Below are 19,383 nucleotides of genomic sequence, written 5' to 3'. Positions count from 1 at the left end.
AGAAACAACGAGCTTGTCAGGGATGAACTGTCACAGTGATAGACCATAAAGAAGTTTGCCTCTGAGACTGCAGGGAGACGGTGCCGCATTAAAATGCATGCAAGTATGTCTGTGTTTGAGCGTGGGCTGCTCTGTCGAGTGTATGAAGACACACAGACACACATGCAGGCACACAGATGGCGGAGGAATTTGGCCGAGGCTTTGATATGCAGATTGGATGCTGGCTTGTCATTTCTGCTGGCTGTAACACTGTGTTATCGTTCCTTCAGCACAACATTAGAGCCGATAACATTTACCTGAAGGGGGCAAGTGACTGATCATATCATCAAGACATCCCTGCTCCTGCAAGGCATCAACTAGAGCTGTGTGTAATTTGCTGCAACTGTATGATTGCAGAGTGAATCTTGTGTTGTTGGCACATACATACAATAAACAAAAGACAAAGAAATATGACCAGTCTGTCCTCATCTCCTGAGCAACTATAGTGTGACTACTGTGACAGCTAGGACACCGCTTGTCCAAAGTCATTAGAGGTGGTGGTCACCTGATGACACTCATGCACACGCACAGATGCAGCAACATGGTGAGGAAGTCATTAGAAAAATGAATGAATGGTGATGATTCTAAAATAAAGTGCCAAAAAAATGAACGCCTCCATCAGCTAGACATGTCAAACTCAACGAATATGTTAATCGGCCACACTAATTAAAAGTGACACTCCGTGCTAGAATATATTACAGAGGAAAACATCACTGGCTTACTAATAACCACATTCTACATAAATCACGATGGCTGATAACTGTAGATGGCACAATGCCAGTGGGACATTAACAGATTATTACAGTGGGATATGGGCAGCCCCCCCATCCCATCCCTACCAGACCATAGATTAGTTGCATAAGCTTCTTTCACTGAATGCTCATGGCATGATTTTCTATAGAGCAGCAGACCATAAGTCTGCACTGCTTACAATCCATTACATTACTGCCCATGAAAACGCCTGCCCCATATTAAGAGATAAATATCTGACTGGGTCAGCTTACCCTTCAGTTTTAATTACAGGGTTTTCCACTGCTGCATCTGCTGGGTTAACAGGTACCACACAACAGAGTGTGGTAATAAACACACCATGTTAATTTTTGTAGTTCTTCTATGAAAGCTGCTCATCCACTGCTGTGCACTTGAAGGCTTAAAGTTTATGTTTGCACTATAATAAAGCACCATTAAAGAAAACTCTCTGAAAGCCATTTTTTAGTGGTTTTACTGTTTTGTTTAGTTTTTTTTTATGACTTACAGTAACAGCTTGAATTATGCTGCCCCGTGGCTCTGCCTTGCCTAAAACTGATTACTTTACTGTGCGACTTTGTATTGTAATTCAACATTTTACAGCACATTTACAATAATGTAAATCTGGAAAAATGACAGATTTCTATGCCTAGTCTCATTCATTCATTCATTAGGGATGAATACTGTAAAGAATATGTGTGTGTTTAGGTCTAGATATACAGGGTCAGGAATCATCAGGGGGATGCAGTCATTCTTGCTCCCACCGTCATCTCTCTACATGTGGCAACAGACAAGCTAACGCATACAGAGAAAAATGCAGTGAAGCTGTGCTCTGCATGATCCTGGTGCACCAACCGCCATCAGTGTGTCACAGTCTCTGTAGGGAAGGCAGTAAGGGGGTCAGATTACTAAGCCTGAGGGCTCCATTTGATCATATGTACCGCTCCGCTGCACTCAGAGAAAATGTGCTCAGCTACTGCAAATTCTACCTACAGCACATATGAAGATTGGTTTGTGTGTGTTGTACTTAATCTGCTGCTGTGAGTATTTCTCTCAACGGAGCGCTTGTACACACATTTTCTGTTCCACACTTTCATTTCTGCTACGGCCAAAATTGCAGAGTGAACAACAATACCCTGGCAAAACAATTATAACGCGAGGGAAACATTAGGCGGCGAGCGGTGCGAAGCTTTAAGTGCTGCTAAATCACACATCGCACAATGGCTTTAATTTTAGATTAATTATTCTGTGACCAAGCATAACAGGCGGTACAGCTCAAATTAAGACAATTCAGATATTTTGTTAGTATCAATCAGTGCATTTACAAGCAATTATGATTCTCTGTTGTTTATGATGTGCATGCTGTGTTGTTTTTACATACCAGGAAGGCTTCTGTCCTGATTTGGATTTGGTCACTAAGAGACAATGATCTAGATAATTTCTGCAATCTATGCCAATTATTTTTTATTATCTTTATTATTATTATTATTATTATTATTATTATTGTATGTTTAAGCCTTTACAGGTGATCATATACACAAAGTTACTTACTTAGTAGCTTTTTCTGATTTGCTACCTACTGTATGATGCAAGCATGTACAAATTTGGGTTCAATTATGCACTGCATAGATCCCATTATTCTCCTAATGGAGTCTAAATGCTTTACGTCTTGGTTCACTGCATGCAAAGTGCCTTTGCACCATTTCCAGATAAGTAGGCCAGCAGTTTTTGGGTTAATGTGGTACTTTCTAACTGCCCCCCCACCCCCAGCTCCATCATTGCTGCTCTGAATTTCCTCTATTTCCAAACAGAGCTGCGCCCATCATCTGTGCTCTGAATGACTTGTCCAGAGGCGGTTCATCCCTATATTTCCTGACTCAGAGTCGAAGCATAGGCACAAGTATTCCTTTTGAATACAGTGTGACAGTAAACAAGATCAAATGTGCACATTTACAAATAAACAAGAAAAGCTAACTTAATATATTGGAAAAAAGGAGGGTGGCAAAGAATGAGCTTATGGGTGTTTTGTTTGACAGCTTAGATATGCAAGAACAATTGTTAAACTGGCCCTATTTTTTTTTCTTTGTTCTCGTCTTGTTTCCCTCAGTGTTCAAATCTTGGTTGGATAATAATGTCTTTTTACTTCAGACATGCCCTCACAATCTTGATATGGAGCTCTTTCAATCTTATTCTTTCACCTCCCATGGCTGTTGTAGCCTTATGAGCTAACATCAGTTCTCATATGCAGCCAATTTCCCACTAATATTTCATATTTAACACAGACATTTCCTCCAGGCTGTTGTTTGTGCCGCTGTCAATATGTTATTGACATAAACAAGGTGACATTATGGGGCTCTTGTCTATTGTCTGCACGACACGTCAGTCAAAAATTACTCACGGACCCGACTCCACGTAGATATAGATCACGCGGTGAGAAAGAGAGGAGGAAAACAGAGCACAGATCTCTTCTAGGGATGCTCAAATTGATTTGCTTGTCATCGAGCCAACAGTCGACTGATTGACATGCAATACAATTAAGCTGAAGCAAGAAGGAACTGACGACCATCATTATATCAATCACCAGTCCTTCGCACCCCTCCCTTCGTTGATCATTTGTGCTCATCATCTAATTGGTTTTGTGAGCTATCAGACTAATATCTACACCAGCACAAAGTCAGGATGACAGGAAGAGGAAAAAGCAGGATGGTGAGAAAAGGACTGTTTTCAGCACTTATTTTCAGGTACAAAACTGCAGCTGCGACACAAACACATCATAAAATACACATTTACTTCTGTATGTGCAGGTTTTTGTAGTTCTTATTATATTATCTGCATACGTTTGGTTCAAGGTAAATGGAGTGTTTTGTTATGTTCTCCCCAATGAAAGTGCACCTTTTCATTGAGTAATTTTTCTTTTCTTCTTTTTTAACTTTTTGCTGCTGTGGACTACCAGTACAGCCTCAGACTGTAGCCATTGTCAGTTTCTGACTCTTGCTGCTGTGAATCGGAGCCCTTTCTCATACAGACATGGAGCTGTCTGTGACAGATACCTTCATCAAGTGCTGTGACATTACTCTGAATGCCATAGTCTTTGACCCTTTGAAAGTGATTGACCATGAGACCTTGGTCACCATAACTGGATAATGAGTCAGATGTCCCTGTACATGTACTTAGCTGTCGATATAGACAACCTTCATAACCAGATATCAGTTACTGTCAGATTCCCTGTCAAAGATGACTGAGGCTTGTATGCAGTGAGTAATCATTTCATCCTGAAGTTTTATCAAACACTCAAAGAAAGCACCATTTCACATGGAAATACATAATTGTTAGATAGCTTAGTCATGACAGTCTGAACCCATACAGAGGTTGCAATTATGAAGCCATGAAAAAAGCAACAAAAAACATTTAACTGTGAATATGAACCTCCACCAGGAAAAACACTGAGTCTGCCAAAGTGCAAAATAAACCACTTGAAGCTATTGTTTGTTTCAGTCTCCATTAAGCTGCTAAACCTCAGAGCTAAAGATCAGTGAATAAACAGCAAGGTGCAATGCTCTTTAAGCATTTCCTTCACAGTCAAGTGTTTCTCCATGTTTCTTTGAGGTTTTTATGTTTTATGCATGTTTTAGTGCATCATCAATGCTTTCATGTATTCTTTCTGTCATTTATAATTTCATGCATCCTTGTGTTTTTATGGTGTTTTATGGACTACTTTACAGGGAAACTTACAACTGATGGGGATCATACAGATGCCAGTCTGTTTTTTTAAAAAAAAAAAAAAAAAGAGTGCTATCCTTTCCTGTAGTTTAATAAGAAAACAAACAGAGGCTGCAAGAAGTTCAACACCTTAAATATTTAGTTTTAATAAGTAGCTCTTTATTATAACTCTTATTACTGAAATTAGGGCCACATCTGTTTGTTTTATCCGATTTGCCAGTTTTAAAAAGGCTTTATTATACAGTAAAAGTTTTATTATAGTAACTTATTAAAGTCATTACAACAGTTTAAGTGCTTTTGTCTGTCCCAGGATTTTTGTTTCACCTTTAATTCTCTTTCAGATATCTTACAACAGTCATACTTTTTCTTGGATGTTACTATAAGTTTGGCTGTCAATGCAGAACTGTAAAAAGACAAATGACTGCACTTTATGGTAAAAAAATTTATCTATTTTTGTTAGTATTTATTTCTGCTATCCACCTGATTTAGCATCACAGCCTCTCCATTAAACTAATTATCCATTCAGAAGAGATGCACCCAGGGGACATTCTGACCTGGAAGTCCAGTATCACTCTACACTGCCCTCAGAAAGTGGACGAACCCCAACTTCTCTAACCTCAGTATTCAACCTGACTGCCTCGTGCACAAAAAGAGATCTATTGTCATTTATATAAATCAATCATCACACATCAGTATCAGTAGTATGTGAACATACTACTGATAAAAACTTGGTCAGAAAGCACAACTTTACAATCTTCAGGTAATGAAAAACAACATGAAAGATTGGGATATCTGGAACTATTTTGTTCTTGTTCTCTTTGTATATAAGACACTTGAGTTATTTATAGTAGTGTGTGTGCATATTTTATGTAATAGACAAGAAGTCATAATGCTTGCGATGATGCATATATAGATATAATACATACTTATTCTCCCAGACAAGTAAATGTTTGCATGCACAAAGGCAGACAGTATGATAATGCTGTAATTCATGCTTTTTTTCTGTCATGACCATGACACAACCGGGTGCAGAAGAGGGCGAAGAGAATAATGGAGCTTAGTCATCATTTCGGTTGCTTTGCAGCTGTTGTGAACTTAAGTAACACCGGGGTGGGCATCAGTTGGGATTTTCACTTCCATCCCTTAAAGTCTTTCCAATCCTGCAAAGCTTGTCGTCTTAACAGATATTCCAAGACAAACCTCCATGTCTGGAAGGATGAACTAAGTCAATATGATTCATCTCTGTTGCAACATAGTGGGCAGGCACCATAGGCCATTTTGTGGGATCTCAGTTGCAGTTTGTTTGTGCAATATATAAAGAAGAAGTGTTCCTAGGCAAAAAGAAAGAACTGACTATGGTATCTGATCACTTTCTTTCTCTTTGAGCAAAAAAGAAAGCAAAGCATACTCCAAGGATCAATACTGAACGCCTGCACAGTTAAAATAATAGTGAATACTTAGAATGAGAAAGAGACAAATGGGCTGATAACCAAGTGCAGGTTTCTACACATGTGGATGGTTGATCGTTACCGAGACCCGGCGAGCAGGCATGCATACCATGTCCTGATTGCCCAGTGCACATTTGCATTAGAGTTGAGTGGAGCTGAACATAGGAGCACAAGCAGAGAATTCTTTGATCTCCCAGCCTCTGTCTCTTTGATGCACCATGTGGAAACACACCAGCAGATTTGGGGAATGAGATGCTGTCGGGTGTTAAGTGGATGTAGGGTTTGTGTGAATGCTGGCATGTGTGGGCTATGCAAGGATAAAAGATATATCTAGCGGAACTGGCTGTGCAAATCTGTCACAACTAAAACTGTAGTCAAAATTAGCTCACATTTACACGTGTGCAATGGTTGTCCTATTTTGTTAAAGTCAAGTGTGTTTTAGCTTTTGACATTTGTTTCAGGATTATCAAGCATCACTGCAGCTCTGACAACTACAACTGTCAAACAACAGCTTTACATCCAGTGCTATTGCTCTGTGCTTTTCTCGGAAAATGTCATTTCTCATCTCTGCCCTGGTTCAACATCTGAGGCTGTGATAATCTGTGGATTTGGACACTGAATCTGCATTTACAACATTCTCTGCCAATGTCTTCTCAGCCGTCGCCTCTCCTTACTCCATGCCTTTCCCAAACCTTCCCCCTCACCTCTCCTGACTCCTCTCTGCCATTTCTTTCCTCCTCTCACCTCATTCTCATCTCAGCTCTTCCCGGCCTGTCAGGATGATTTCAGGCTTGTTGCATCTGGCCTGACTTAGTGTGGTACGATTGAAACAGTAATTACAAAGTCTCTGAATAGCTACTCTGCCCTGCCTCCTACCTATCATCCACAGGCTTAACCCCTCTCTCTATGCTGACATACAGAAGATAGAAAAGAGCTTGTGTAAAGATCCATTAACCCACAATTAAATTACAATCACCATAACAAAAGATGGGTGACATTTAAATCCACCAATCGAGGTGGGATTTGGAGCAAAGAGCACTTCTCTGGGGATGCATTATCGTCTAAATATGACAGCATGGACAAAGGAAATGTGAACTAATCAAATACCTCATAGAATCCAGCAGTGAAGTATGTTTACTGCTGGACAGACTCAAGCCAAGCCAAGGTTGCATTACAATTTTTGGTTGAAAAGGACAAAAACTTGTTGACCTTTGCAACTCTTTATCTTTCTGTGCATGACATCAATGATATGTGCATTACAGTTAATTGATTCTCTGCAGCTTTGCAGTTGAATCATGAAGCTTGCAACAAGCATTTTTTGCAGCACTGTAGATGATTGCTCAGAAAAAATTATGACAGAGTAGAATACCTGGACAAAAGAAAAGTTGCAACCTTTATTTATGCAATCGGGTAAGAGCCTCTTCCTGAAAAGCACTGCAGTGATTAATACATTTCAGATGGTTATTTAACCACTCCTAAGAACAAACAAGCCAGAAGATGCATCTTATGGAAGTGGAAAAGATATTACTCTATTTCAGAAGATCCAAATTAATCGTTTGCATGAACAATGAACAGCAATGGTAAATTAGTAAGATTAGGTTGAGAACTGTTTATCTAGGAGGCAGACATACTTAAATCAGAGATAACTTAAAATTACGCCACATATGTTTAAGTTTTCTGTGCTTCTGACTTATTTTGATGTCATATTGACATTATTTATGGACATTCATGGAGCTGTAATTGACTGGATATTAACATAATGGTCATGATGGATGTCCACCATGGCGGATTCGGCAAGAAAAGAAAGAGAAAGTGACAGCTAGAGCTGAAACAAGAGCCAACATCAGACTAGTTTTAACAGGCTGTCGGGAACTCAGAGAGAAAACTCAGAGAATTAGCAGAAGCAAAATTGGAGGGATATCAGTTTTGTAGATATTGATTGTGAACAAACTTCACAAATAATAAATTTAAGGGCAAATATAATAAAAGAGGCAAATAAATGTTTTATCTAAAGAATTTAAGTGTCTAAAGTAATTTCAGCTCATCTTTAAAATACACAAATATCTGTGGCAAATTCATAGCAGTTCATCTAATATTTAACACTCAATGTGTTGCCAGAGGGAAAGTCGTGTAATCATCAAAATGATCAGGATTTCTCCTCTGGGCTTTGTGAATGTTCCAATTCATTTATTATATGAATTTTCAGTGAATAAATTAACATTTTTACATGTAGTTGGGTGTATATGATAAGTCCACAGATCACTTCCGTCATTAGAATTTAATCTCTGGGTACAATAGATATCTGTATCCTTAACATCCTCTTACTTGTCTCCTTTTTCTTACCATACACTAAAAATATTGCAAACCAACATTTCTATCCCTAGAGCCATATGTAAACCCAACTTAAAGTAAAAGAAATATAGCACCGCCAAGCATTAAATCAATTTGATAAACAAATATCGACAACAACACAAGTGAGCTTCAGGAAAAAATCTCTAAGATAAAAAAAGATAGTGTGACATTTTCACATCAGAAATCTGCCTGGATAAATCAGTAACAAAATGACAGAGGTGATGGGCGATGCCTGAAGGCGGAGGTTTTCCAACGCAGCCACTAAAGAATGCGACATGTCACCTGAAAGGCCCATGAGGTGAAATGCCTATTCAACATTTGGCTCTGACACAGCAAAATGATGCTGGCCTTCAATCCAACATCAAGGTTGTGCTGAAATGAAAGCAATTTGATATAGCCATAGAAGCGAATGAGGAAATGAGATTGATGCTGTGAGGAGAATAAGTAGGTGGTGGGATGCAAAAAAGGAAGTCGTTCAAGATAGAAAGCTGGTGTTAAATGCTGAGACGGCACTCAACGATGGCTTTTTCTTAAAGAGAATAGTTGACACTGAACTTCCTGAAATTTGTATTTAATTACAAGAAAAGTAGGATTAGCAAGAACTATTTTTCCACAAACAATACACAAAACATTAAGTGTGTTGAAAAGTAGAACAACTTACTTCATGGGTTTGAACAGCGCCTGACCATAGTTCTGGAAAGTCATGATGAGCTTCAGCTGAGTGCCTCCGGACTTCATTGCTGTTGGGGTTAAACGGAGACCACAATAATATATAAGCTGACAGAGGTTATTAATGTAGTATACAATGCACAAAAACTGAAAGGGGATTTAGTTTTAACTCAAATCACACTTGCTCTGGTTTCTACAAGCTATCTGGAAGATTCATAACATAACAAAAGATCTGTGATGCATTTTGGCCGACAACAAAAGCCAGTAGCAGCTTGTAAAAACAATTCTTTAACACACTTGAAGCCGGTATAGCAGCTTCACAACTGAACTTATATTTTCACCAGTAGCGATCTGATCAATCTTTTAGGCAGAAGAGTAAATACTCTATAATCTAGTTCATAAATACGAATGCAAAGACCAGCTGAGGTGCTGTTAAATGTCAAGGCTGAGTCCATAATGACACCCAGATTTGTCTTGATTTGTGGTTTTAACAGTATACACAGATTTTTAAGCAGTGTAAGGGATTATAATCCTGATAAGTTTATATAAATGTGTGTCACCAGCACTTTAAGATGGTAAAAGAATATAACATGGAGGGAGACACCCCATTTTTAACCTGGCCTGCTTTAGGCCTGTTTTAGGATTCAAAGGATGGTGAGACAAAGGCATTATAGCAATATGTATACTAACTCACAAGGGATTCTTTAAAAGTTTTAGTAAACTTGAAAACAATAATTTCTACAAATACTTGCAGATTATGGATTATAACAATAATAAATTTAAACAACACAAATAATCCAGTGAAAGACGTTCTGACAAAAATAATAATAATAAAAAAATCTCCAAAATCTATCAAGGTTTCTGGATCCGAAAAGGGGAATAATATGGATCACATTAACACAAAATGGGAGAAAGACAGGAAGACTGGCATTCAGCATGGAGAGCACAGTACAGTTTTTTTTTTAAGTTTACAAACAGCAAATTTGCCTGCACCTCTACTGTTAGCACATTTTATCTCTAGGGGTCAAATCTAGCCTTCTGTGATAATTATACTACCAACTATCATACAACAACGCAAGGCTGCAATGTCTGGCAGGATTTTTACCATCATTAAATTTGTCCAAATGAGCAGAAGAAAGAAAATAAATAAATGCTGGAAACTCTCACTATCATTTCCATAACTTAACTGGGTTTTAACATCACAACATCATTGTTTATTGCTATTGATTTATGGGAAAATAATTGTAATAGCCAGCATACTGGCAGGGCAATTATTCTACGATTAATCTATGTTTTTTATAGCATTCTGAATATGACCAAATCATCCAAAATATTGAGCTTATTTAATTGAATTTGTGTACATGGATTAAAATTAAAAACTGTTTTCAGGTTTAGTTTTTTTCAGTTAATTAATTAACACATGCTAACAGAATTGTGCATGGTATTTCTCTATAAATATGTTTTTCTAAAATACAAATAGTATAGTCAGTCTATATCTGCTCATTTGATTTTAGTGTGACTAAATTTTCATGGCACAACTACGCATCATTCATCTCTGAAGAGGTATGCTCTGTTGCATAAGTCAATTTGTACATTTACTTTGTGTCTTTGTACACCATTGTTTGTGTGTGTGTGTGTGTTTGCCTGAGCCATAAAAAGTCTGAGATCTGATGTCACAGTGTTTGTTTGATGAGAAATGATAGTAAGGGTTCAGTGAAGGACAGCAATCACTCGTCTAACACGCTCTGTTCCTCTGCTATTTACTCTCTCCCTCTGTTCTCTGGAGGTTCTATCTCTCTTTCTCTCTCTCTGTCTCTTTGTGTTTTTATTCATCCTTCTATCCTCCATGTTTTCTCCCTTTTTGAACATGATAATGTAGTCTAAAGGCACTCCTGGGACAGGGCTCGGCGCGGGGATAAAACGCTGAATTTCACAGAAAGAGCAAAGCAGTCTCTGTGCCCGTTATTTCTACACTGATCGATTGGTTGCTGTGTTTTGGTGGCATTTTGACATGAAACGACCTCTTAGTCAATGTTTTAATTTATTTTTACATGTGGGAATAACAAAAACAAGCAAACCGTGTACAGAAAAAAAAAAAGAAAGAAAAATGAGTGAAAAAAAAATCAATATCAGGCCTCACATGCTGCTGGGTAAAATTTTGCATGTTCATGTGGAGCTTAGACACATTTCAAATAAAAGCAACTCTAACTGAAATCACTGGGAAGTCATGCATGCAGGGGCCATGAAAACAATGTTTCATTTAAACCCACATATAGTGAACTACCTTTATTTTACAATATCTGTTGTTGCAGAAGTTTTCACCTCAGACCTCCACTCTGCTCATGCTCTCTGACCATCAAAGTGATGAACTCTTCCAATCAGCTGCTTATGCATGCTATGTCCACATTCATGAAGTTTGCTGAGAAGAGGTTATAGTCTATAATATGTCCAAGCATTCCTTTCCTAAAGTTTAGATAATAGACAACTGCTGCTCTATTGGTATTCTGCCCCGGGCCTATGTTAAGACTCTGTAATTACTGAGCCACCATGTATTTAGCTGGCAAGAGATGCTGAGAACTGCTTACTCCTATCCACCCAGGCGGACAGGGAGAAAGCAAGAGGGAGAAAATCTAACTTCTTGACCAAACAGACAGAAAAGAAAGCAACATATCCCTCCCATTTATTCAAGCAAGGCAGCAAGCTTATAAACTGCTAATGCTACTCCTTGATAAGCATTTAATCTCTGCTATAGGCCAACTACATTTTTTTTGTTTTTTTTTTTGTAGGAGGATAAACCTGAAATCTGAAATACTTTTATACAGCAAGCCAAAGATGGGCGACCTTGAGCCGACAGGCACTCTTGGAATGTGTGAGCTGGACACAGGCAACAGGGAATCTAATCCTTTCCACCTCAGCCTGGTGTCTGTATCTTTTATCATTCTTTGTAGAGAGCCAGATTTACAGTGCTTGTCTATCAGATACAGAGCCCCAGCGTTTGATTTGATCCAAACTGCAATGTGGCAGTGTGATTTGCATCAGGACCAGGTGTTCTCTCCGCCTTAATGTATCCTTCTGCTGCGCTTTTGTGAAAATACATGACAGAGAGCTGGGATGTTTTATTATTCACCCGGCCTTGTAAAGGCAGAAGTGTGCAGGCTGATCAGATTGGGTTGTATGATGGCCTGCAGCTTGCTCACATCCTCACGCATACTTGTGTGTTTGTTTATGGGGGTGTTTCAGCATCAACTTGTTTGCACATTTTACAGCTCTTTCTCTCCTCTCACTGTTAACCAACAAAATGAATGTTTGGGACACATTCTCCTTTGGCTTACTGCTCTCACTGTTGCCAGATTGGGCTATTTATCTGAGTGTTTTGAGTAAAATTTGTATTTTTATGACATCATTTGTAGTTTCAGCTGCTAAAATATTTTTAAACAGAACCAAACCAGCTGTTTACCTTAAAGTGTATGGACCCAGCATGCAGTTACTGAAAACAAATTTCATTTCAGGGTTTTTGTTTGTTTGTTTGTTTTTAAAGGATTTTCATTAGTTGTAGTTAGTTATAAAGTCTCCCTGGAAATTTTTATTCACTATTTATCACTGTAACCAAACTTGCTTTTTTTCTGATAACACTTATGCATACATGAGCATAATTTTAAATATAGCCCTCCTATCAAGTTGCCATCAAGTAACCCCCCCAGCCCCCCTGTCGTGTTGACTTCTGACTCACCGACACTGGTGATCCTTTGGGTCAGCAGGTCCTTCAGGAGAGCATCGATGACTGGGTTGTGTCTGGCGTACAGCTCATATCGATTAATCCCAATGTGAAAGCGGAGCCAGTTGGGGTAGAAATCAGCCGTCAGCTCCCCTGTGGGGCTGAACTCATCCATGGTGCCCTCCCCATTCCTGGATGAGAGGAAGAAGAGGGAGAGAAGAAAAAGAGAGGGGGATTTCAGGTTTTGCAGGAACATAACATGACAACAGATGAAGGTTGACATTAAATGTGATGGCAAAAGTCAAAACTACAAGTCTTCTGCTGCTTTGAGATTGACAATGACTTTTGCCTCAGGTTTGCTTTCAAAGTTGCAAAACACTTTACCATGCCTGATCCTCTGCTGCTTTGGGGTCAAATCTGATATCAGTGTTGACGTTGAACAGGGTGTCTTCATCTGTCAGAGGCGGCAGGGATCTTTTATATAGAGGATGGTCAAAGAGAGACGCCAACCTTGAACCCCTCAATGGCATGTGCTTAGTCACAGTAGCATCCTGTATGAACTGTTTTTTCTTGTCAGCGCGTTGATGCTCAAGCCTGCCTAGAGCCTGCGCTTTGTCGCCTGGAACCGGGATCCTTTCCAAAGAGTGGGAGGAAACATTTGAGCTTGGCTCGTTACTGAAGTCCTGAAGGATCCGCAGAGTGTGCTTGTTAGGCCAGCCCTGCTTCCCCCAGCTCTGAGGCTGCTCGCTCGGGGTGTGGGAGCAGGAGCAGCCGCTGTTGCCGTGCCTCTCCAGCTTGGGCAGCAAGTCTATCATTATGTGCATGGAGCATGCAATAAGGAACACCATGAGGATCAGAACCCGGAATTTGCGCAGAAGGATCATCTTCATGGTCTCCCTTTTGAGCAGATGTGAGTATTTACTGCAAATGATCAGCACGCAGATGAACAAGCTGACTACATCGCTGATGATGTTTATTAGACTGGACGCCAATCTAATGAAATATACATTAAACAAGTAGGACCCATCTTCGCTTGCCGTCTTGAGTAAAGGATTCAGCGTTCAACCGTTGTGTTTTCAACATCAGAGTCCTGCGTGACTCGCGAGTATTTTCAAGTGAGATTTCAGAGGCGCAAAATCATCCGCAAGAGTCCAGGTAGAAGGGTCGAGCAGGTTCAGACCAACGGGTGATTTGCGCAAGCTTCATCTTCTTCACATTGGCTCTTTTACCCTTCCTGGCGGTCGCCAAATATTTCTGAAAGAACGCAGACTATAAGCTGACCAGTGAGCTGGATCCAGAGGCAAATTTGGTAAAATGCGACCCTTCGAACGTGCGTTCCCAGGAGATCTGACAGCGCGCATCGGTCTCCCCGTCCAACCTCGGTCCTGTGCGGGAAGAGCAGCCCGAGTCAGCCTGGACGTTGGCTCGAGAAAAATACACGAGAGGTGCAGCGCGTTACATTTCAGTGTGTTTTAAAGGGAAAATCCACGAGAAGTGATTGTTCTCGTTCACAACAGCGATCCAGGTTGAGTCATTCTGTCACATAGAGTCCGGACAAATCACCATAGGCGTGCCTACGGGGCCACCGGGAGGAATTTGCACAGGTATCAGGGCCAGACAACCTCTAGGAGTACAGCTGGAGAAGAGAATGAGCCCCTTGTAGCATGTGGAAATCTGGGTGGGTGTGTTAAATATGACGATGAAGTCAAGACTAGATCCTGCCTTTGCGCAGCGTCACCGTGCGCAGATTGGCTGGGGAAAGCGAGAGAGAGGGATAGTGAGACACTGTGACCATGTGAAGCGCATAACTGCTTGTTTGTGTTCCTCTTGGAATAAATTATTCCTGCACATCCCGGCGGCGCAAGAAGAGGGCGTCTTTCTACTGGCCAATATCCAGTCTGGCTCACATGCAGCAGCTAAGCGGGTTTTCTACCCCCCTGAAATCCATCTGCAGGAATCCCTCTGAAATGTCTTCTCCGAGTTGGCAGTCAATCCATCGATGATACATTAGACAGGCCTATTAGACCGCTCATCAGTCTGAGGATCCAGTTCCATCCTGCGCCGCTGCCACTCAGCAGCAATTGCATCTTCAATAATGTTCAAAGGCTGCATGAAATGAAAACCACAAAGCACCTTTCAGCGCTGCTTTCTGAAAGCAGACGTGACTTCAGCAGCATGGAGAAATAATCTCACTTCAGATTTTCTGTACAGCTCGTTTACAGCATAAATGAAAGAAAAAGCCAAATATAAAACTCAACTATCCACTTAGTGGACGAATATATTTTTTTCACGCATAAGCATTATGGCTTCATCCAGGCTTCCTTGAAGCTGTAAATAAGTAGATAAGAATATCTAATAAAAAACACTATGCATTTCGTAAACCTCTCTTGCCAGGCCTAAGTTTTTACATTTAAAGACAAAAATGGCCCTGCAACCACAGATGAAAAGCACATTAAATATTATAACGTGTCATTCCTTATTTAGCCAAACTAAGCTGAGGTGCTACAGCATAGTGTGTGAGAGACTAAGTACATCTTTACTACATTAATAGGAACAAGGGTTACAGTCATGTGCTGCTGATCAAATCTGTTTAATCAATTGATCATTTGGCAGTTTGTTTATCTGGAGCAATCAGATGTGTGTTAACACAATGCCAAGGAGGAAAGACATCAGCATTAATCTTAGGGAAGCAAGGCTTCTGCTCAACCTGAGATGGGTTATGATGACGGTATTTCCAAACAATCTGAAGCTACATCTCAAATGCAGACAAACGGCACAGATGCAAACAAGCCCAAGTCATCAGCTTACCATCACCATGCTTGATGGTTGGAATGAGGTATTTGTGCTATTACAGTGTGTTGCTTATCGTCACAAAACCTGGTGATGTGTCTCATGGCCAAACATCTCCCCTTTGGTAATACGAACTGTCAAGCATGGTGGTGGAGGGCTGATGATTTGGGCTTGTTCAGCAGCTGCAGCATCCCTCCACAACTATGTCAGACTGATTAGGCAAAGAGAAAATAATTACTTTACGTTATCCCTGCTGAAGATAGTTCTACAAACCTCATTGAATATGCTAGTTGCTGCTTCTGCTATAGATTTTGTTGGATAAATAAATACATTTTCTAAATTGTCATGTATTGTTGTTTACCCAAGGTTGTACTTACCAAAGCTTGTTTTTTGTTTGTTTATTTTTGTGTTGTTTTGTTTTGTTTTTTGTTGTTGTTTTTGTGTATGTGTGTGTGTGTTTTAAATTATGCCCTGATACACAAAGCTTCAGTCTCTTTTTCACATGGCTCTACATGCTCTATATGTCTATGAGGAACTGATAAAGTTGTGATTACCTCCCCAGATTAGTTTGTAGTTAAAGAGAGAAAAAGGAGGGGGGGAGAGGGCAGTTGCAGTTGTACTAACACAGATTTATAAGAATGAAAAGTGAAGCCGATTTCAGATGGCTTCCGTGCAGGGATTTGCCTGGTGGAACAAAACATTAGCTACAAATGCATTAACGAAAGTCCCATGGAGGTTAAATTAAAACATCAGCATAGTGGTCTTTGCAAATCTGAGGATTAAATTATGTGTGTGTACACTGTAAAGGTAAACTTCTAGGCAGCTCAAAACCCACAACCTGTCCTCTTGATCCTGTTCCCTCTGACATCCTGCAGAGCATTTTACCTACAATCAAAACTGCAGTAATCCATATTATCAACTCCTCTCTTAAATCCAGTGTCTTTCACTCTGCCTTCAAGCAAGCTTGGGTTACCCCGCTGCTGAAGAAACCCACACTCTACCCAGCCCAGGTTGAAAACTACCAGCCGGTCTCACTGCTTCCATTCATGTCTAAACTACTAGAGCGTGCCGTCTTCAGTCAAGTCTCACAGTTCCTCCAAGACAACAACCTGTTGGATCCATATCAATCTGGCTATAGGCAAGGCCACTCTACTGAAACTGCTATCCTGTCAGTTACTGATTCCCTACGGCTTGTTAGATCCACTGGTCAATCCTCAGTCCTTATACTGCTAGACCTGTCTGATGCTTTTGACACGGTCAACCATCATATACTCCTCTCCACACTCTCGGAGCTTGGCATCTCAGGATCTGTCCTCTCGTGGTTTATGTCCTACCTCACAGGGAGATCATTCAAAGTATCTTGGCAAGGGGGAATGTCCAGATCACATGGGCTGACAACAGGGGTGCCTCAGGGCTCGGTGCTTGGCCCTCTTCTCTTTTCACTATACACCTCCTCACTCGGTGCAGTCATTAGCTCTCATGGTTTCTCCTACCACTGCTATGCAGATGACACTCAGCTTTTCCTTTCTTTCCCACCTGACGACGCAACCGTCTCAATGCAAATATCAGCATGCCTTGCTGATATCTCCTCATGGAAGAAGGATCGCCACCTTCAGTTAAATCTGTCCAAGACTGAGCTTATTGTCTTTCCAGCCAATCCTTCCTTACCACCACAGATAAGCGTGCAGCTTGACTCTATCACACTTGGTGTCATGGTAGACAACCAGCTGACCTTTAAGGACCATATTGCCTCGGTTGCCCGGTCTTGCTGATTTGCTCTCTACAACATCAGGAGTATCAAATCCTACCTGACTGAACACACGGCACAACTCCTGGTCCAGGCTCTGGTCATTTTACGAGTTGACTACTGCAACTCCTTACTGGTTGGCCTGCCTGCATGCTCAGTTAAACCTCTGCAGATGATCCAGAATGCAGCAGCACGTCTGGTCTTCAACCAGCCTAAAAGAGCTCATGTCACTCCACTGCTAATTGCTCTTCACTGGCTTCCAGTTGCAGCTCGCATCAAATTCAAAGCTCTGCTTCTGGCTTACAAAACAATAACCCGAACGGCTCCTGTCTACCTTCACTCCTTAATCCAGAGCTACACTCCCTCTTGACAGTTACGCTCTGCCAGCGAAAAACAACTAGTGCTCCCACCACAACGTGGCTCAAAATCAGTAGCTATGCGCTTCTCCTCTGTTGTCCCCCGGTGGTGGAACGATCTACCAAACTCCGTCCGATCCGCAGAGTCCTTATCCACTTTTAAGAGCAAGCTAAAGACTCAGTTGTTTAAGGAGCATTTCTACATTTAGCTTAACTCTTTTACAGAATGAGTTAGAAAGATTTGTCTCGGCTCAACCAAGTACTAAAGAAGCTGTGTGCACTTATGCCCAAGATGATATTGTGTGATGAAATCATGATGTTTGTATTTAAACAAAATGACTTACAAAAAACTAAAAAAAATAAATAAATAAATAAAAAAACTATTATATGCACTGCCTCTAGCACTACATGACAGCACCTGGGTCCAACTGGACTCAAAGCAGTCTGACTATCACTTAATTATGATGTCCCATCATGTTTGAATTCATACTTGTGTTGTTCTTACTCTCAAATGTAAGTCGCTTTGGATAAAAGCGTCTGCTAAATGACTGTAGAAGAAGGGAGGCATTAGGTATTGAATAATGGATTTCTCAAAGATGAATTAAAGAAAACATAAAAGGAAACTGGGTTTTCAATATTTCCACTGGCTAAAGGATTCCCCTAAATGTGTGTAATGTAGGGTTTTGTACATCCCATTCTGTACATTGACATTTCGGGGCTCTTTAACAGTAACTAATTGCCAACAAAGCAAAAGGTCCATTGGATCGACACCTCTGGTGTTTGATATAAGCGATAGCGTGAGGGTGGAAGACAAAGTGATGCTTGTTGTCTCTCCAGATTTCATGCCAACTACTGTAGCCTGTGGCCTACTAGCCTGAGGTGAAACAAGCTGAGATGAATGTGTATTGATGTCAGTCAGACATGGATCACAGCAGTCGATGGGTCAGTGCTTCCCCACAAGGCCTGTCTTGTGCAATCGTAGCTGAGCTTTTCATGAGGAATCAAGAGGAGCGCTTGATTCTCTCACTGTTTCACTGTTGTACTGATATGTCAATATATCATTTTACTCCTTTCACATGCTGTCAAACGACATTAGCATATCAGCTGTGCTAATAGAAGTGGACTGTTCTGAGGTGACAATTTGCAACACTAAAGTAATGACTTTGTTCTATTACAGGGCTGAGGTGAAAGCTACAAAGCACAGCTCAAGAAAACATGAAATCCACAGACAAAAGAGCCCAGCTCTGGGATTTCCAGTGTCAAATTTCAGCCTTTGTCCTGAGCACTCACACTTTCCAAGCTTTTGCAATCAGCAGAAGACTGATTGAGCAACAGTATCAGAACCACCTGGACTTTGCACAGACAAAATCAAGAGGAGCAAGAGGACAGGGGATCCTAACAGATAGCTGCGTTAAGCTTAGGTCATACATACACAAGATTCATGTCCTCTCCTCTCACAGGGAGATATGCCGGATGATAGCAAGCACAGAGTTCCTATCTGCACCGTGACAGTGAAGGGTGGGGTCAGCTACTGTACAAAGTCTCCCAAAGAGATTAGGGTGAGCGGAGATTTGAGGTGAAATTACAATTTGATACTGTTTGCTGATATCATGACACTGCCTTTATTTAACAGTGAATTAGGTGCTTTATATCCTCACTGGTCACTTTATTAGGTAAACTGGTTTAATCGCTTGTTAACACAAATACCTAATCAGCCAATCACGAGGCAGAAACTCAATACATTTAGTCATTTGAACGTGGCATGGTTGTTGGTGCCTGAGAGTCTGGTCTGAGTATTTC

The 19,383-nt window shown here is 40.6% G+C and overlaps 1 protein-coding gene across 1 annotated transcript in view; it reads right to left on the bottom strand.

Annotated features, from left to right (window-relative positions):
• fam20cb (FAM20C golgi associated secretory pathway kinase b) overlaps positions 1–14,349 on the bottom strand; it is a 53,562-nt gene extending 39,213 nt beyond the window's left edge. Inside the window, exons 1-3 of the mRNA XM_041973663.1 lie at positions 13,075–14,349; positions 12,706–12,881; positions 8,968–9,046 (exon numbers count right to left, since the gene is read on the bottom strand). Of these exons, the coding sequence (XP_041829597.1) occupies positions 8,968–9,046; positions 12,706–12,881; positions 13,075–13,580 (761 nt within the window). The 5' untranslated portion in view covers positions 13,581–14,349. The remainder of the gene's footprint in view (positions 1–8,967; positions 9,047–12,705; positions 12,882–13,074) is intronic.
• Between the last annotated feature and the right edge of the window lie 5,034 nt (positions 14,350–19,383).

Source organism: Melanotaenia boesemani, chromosome 21 (genome assembly GCF_017639745.1).
Source record: "Melanotaenia boesemani isolate fMelBoe1 chromosome 21, fMelBoe1.pri, whole genome shotgun sequence".
NCBI classification, from domain to species: domain Eukaryota; kingdom Metazoa; phylum Chordata; class Actinopteri; order Atheriniformes; family Melanotaeniidae; genus Melanotaenia; species Melanotaenia boesemani.
Note: the sequence above shows the minus strand (reverse complement) of the source record. Positions and strands in the feature narration are given on the sequence as shown.